General features: G+C 39.2%; 1 protein-coding gene across 1 annotated transcript; it reads left to right on the forward strand.

Moving 5' to 3' along the window:
* Window positions 1–979: 979 nt before the first annotated feature.
* Window positions 980–2,905, forward strand: LOC116380119 (myelin-oligodendrocyte glycoprotein-like). Its single transcript, XM_031842083.1, has 4 exons — window positions 980–1,051; window positions 1,794–1,896; window positions 2,479–2,651; window positions 2,823–2,905. The coding sequence occupies exons 1-4, from the start codon at window positions 1,043–1,045 to the stop codon at window positions 2,844–2,846; spliced, it is 309 nt and encodes a 102-aa protein (XP_031697943.1). The 5' UTR covers window positions 980–1,042; the 3' UTR covers window positions 2,847–2,905.
* The last annotated feature ends 18 nt before the right edge of the window (window positions 2,906–2,923 follow it).

Raw genomic sequence — 2,923 nt, forward strand, 5'->3', positions numbered from 1 at the left:
CCAGCAGTGTAAAATCAGCTTTTTAATATCAAGCATGTAAAGAAAAATGAATAAGTAATTTTACTTTACTGGTATACGTTTATTCATTTGTTAAAACATGACCCTAAATATTACATCTCTATCAACATTTAATATTAGACCCATTGTTGATAATTGTAGATATTAAAAAAACATAAATATTAAAAGCAGCAGTGGCAGCTTCAGCAAAGTGGTTTAACGGTAACTGATACCCTTTATTATCAGACGAAGACTTGTGATGATGATGATGATGATGATGATGATGATGATGATTAGCAGTCTATTTGGAGAAGCTTGGAAAAGCCATTTTTCTACAGTATCTTATTCTGAAAACAAATACTTCTCAGAAAGTCACCAGTTCCATGTCAATTATGTAAGAAATATAATTAAAATACAATGTAACCTTTGAGTTGTTCATCTTTATGACTATTTAAACATCTTAGTTTGAGCAGTTTACCAGTACATGTTTGTACGTGTAGTAACGGAGCATGTTCCATTAAGAACACTAAACAGTGTTGAGCGTGGTCAGTAAGGGGAGCGTGTTGGAGGCTTTTATAGCCCACTTCCACTCCCTGCTATTTGGTTTGGGATGGCACCTAATATGGTGGACCCTCCATGTGAAAGCAGTGGAAGTGTTTAGGTAGAGGGTTTAGGGGCCGGATTGGAATTGGGCCTTTGTGTATCAGTCTGTGTTTGAGTCCTCCTTCCTTGTCAGTAGGTGATGGTTGACATGTTGTCTCCAGTCAGCATTTATATTACATCGTGTAAACTCTCGGCTATATAGATGCCGTTTGGCTTCAAATGCTGTGAACCTGAGAGACAAGTCCTGCTCTGACCCCTGCAGGTAGCAAACAGACCTGGATGTTTAAATTGCAGCTATAATATCTTTGTTGTCGTGACCAGTTACCTAGCAACAGGCTCAAAGTTCAAGTGTTTGCAGAGACATTCAAAGGGAAACTGAGTTTATGAACATAGCTTACCAATAAGTTACAGCCGTGCAGTCTGAATAAATCACTGACATATCATGAAGCAGGTACGTCGTCTTCTTAGTTAATTTCTAACAATTCTGTATGTTTCAACTTTTATTTTAACAGACATTATCACCTTCTAGAATAAGGGCAGGTGTGCATTTAGACCATAACAATAGTTTATTACAGAGTTATAAAGTTATTTTATTGCCTTTGTGTCGGAGGAAACATTGAATCCACATGTGAAATGTATTTCAAACGTAGAGTCATTGTTAATCCAGCAGAATCAATCACTTTTAAAATGAATTGTTCACTTCTGATACCCTGCTGGCATAGACAGTTACAATACAACACAACTGTTGTTGCACCAAACATGGAAATGGCTACATTACCGTCTGTGTTTAATAAAGTGAAGGTGAAAAGAGCATGATTTATTAAATATCAACAAAAATGTAAAGAAGTCCACGTGTGAGTATTTTAATAATTCTAAGAGGGAAGTGTTTTTATCGAAGACAACGTAGAGGGTGTGACAAACGGAATCCATAAATATAATATAACATTGCATTTTAAAATCAGCAAAGTCCGATAAATCACAAAACAGATGAGATAACGAGACATTTTATCTTCAAAAGAGCACGAGATACTAAAAGTCAGGATACCTCAGCCTCTCACAAGTCCTCCAGCTTTACGGAGATGAAACACTAACTATAGATGGAGTGCCTCTTGTACTCTGCCCAGGGATGGTTGAGTCACTTATTTGAACAATTCAAAAAGTGTTTATTCCCTGTATCACTGGTTCATTTTCAGAGCAGCAGGATGCTTCACCAGACAGACGGGCTGTCCCTTCAGTCTCCCATCAGACCCCTCGGTGTTTTGGTTTTCCATCTCCTCCTAACACACTCGTGTAGAGGTAACACACATGCAGTCACAAATCACTATCACCAGTGTAGTGAGTTACACACTGTGGTGATGTGGTGAGACCGTTTGGTCCCTGTAAGATCTCTAGCAGCTTCATTTTGAATGAGCTGAAGCTGATTGTTGGTCTCTTTGGGGAGCTCTGTCAAAGACCTTTCATGTGGTCCACCATGCAAGAAATAAAAGCTTGAATTCATTTTTCCAGGTCGGCTTTTGACATGAGGTCTGTGAGTTTGTGTTTATTTGTAAGAAGATTGAACACGAAGGGGGGCACCACATAGAGGTCTAGTTTAATTTTTGGGGAGTTAATTAAGCTCAATTGTTAAATGAATAACATGTCCACAGATGAACACGTCCATTTGTGTTGGTTATTACGTAATGCATGTATTATTACATTTTCGGTAAAAAATGCAAAAAGAAAAGTAGAAAAACTTTTATCTGACTGAGTGTTTTCTGCTTCATGTTTGTCAAACACTGCAGCTATGACTGATACGGCACTTTTAATTTACCGGGAAGGTGACGTATTAGTACGAGCTCATCACCTCCTGCACATTAATACGCATCTATCTATTTCCAGGTCAGTCTCAGCTGATTGGCTCATCTCAGCCAATAGTAGCAACCCTTGGCCATGACATCATTGTGCCATGTCATCTGGAGCCTGCGGACGATGTGTCTGGTCTGACGTTGGAGTGGGCCAGACCGGACCTGAACCCCAGATTCGTCCATGTGTGGCGTTCTGGAATAGAACTCGTGAGTAAAAAACACAAATCCTTCGAAGGAAGAACATGGGGTTCATGGGGTTAACATATTTTAAATCTAAAAGCCAATGCAAGTTTATTTATAATATATTATATCACCTAATTCTAAGTTCATCTTCCATTAACAGCACTGTCACACATTTGACCTTTTGCTCTGCATCAGGTGCTGTTTCCTCAGCGGTCATAACGTTATCAGGGATGGACAGAGACAGAGGAGGAGTGCTGCTAGACTGTGAGTCTAGAGGCTGGTATCCAGAGCCTGAG

This window comes from Anarrhichthys ocellatus, unplaced genomic scaffold (assembly GCF_004355925.1).
Source record: "Anarrhichthys ocellatus isolate YVR2014 unplaced genomic scaffold, GSC_Weel_1.0 scaffold6158, whole genome shotgun sequence".
Taxonomy (NCBI): domain Eukaryota; kingdom Metazoa; phylum Chordata; class Actinopteri; order Perciformes; family Anarhichadidae; genus Anarrhichthys; species Anarrhichthys ocellatus.

Excerpts from the sequence above, each read along its gene's own strand:
- LOC116380119 (XM_031842083.1), top strand. Across the intron at positions 1,897-2,478 it reads CCTAACACACTCGTGTAGAG|GTCAGTCTCAGCTGATTGGC; the intron begins GTAACACACATG and ends ATCTATTTCCAG. Across the intron at positions 2,652-2,822 it reads GGCGTTCTGGAATAGAACTC|GTGCTGTTTCCTCAGCGGTC; the intron begins GTGAGTAAAAAA and ends GCTCTGCATCAG.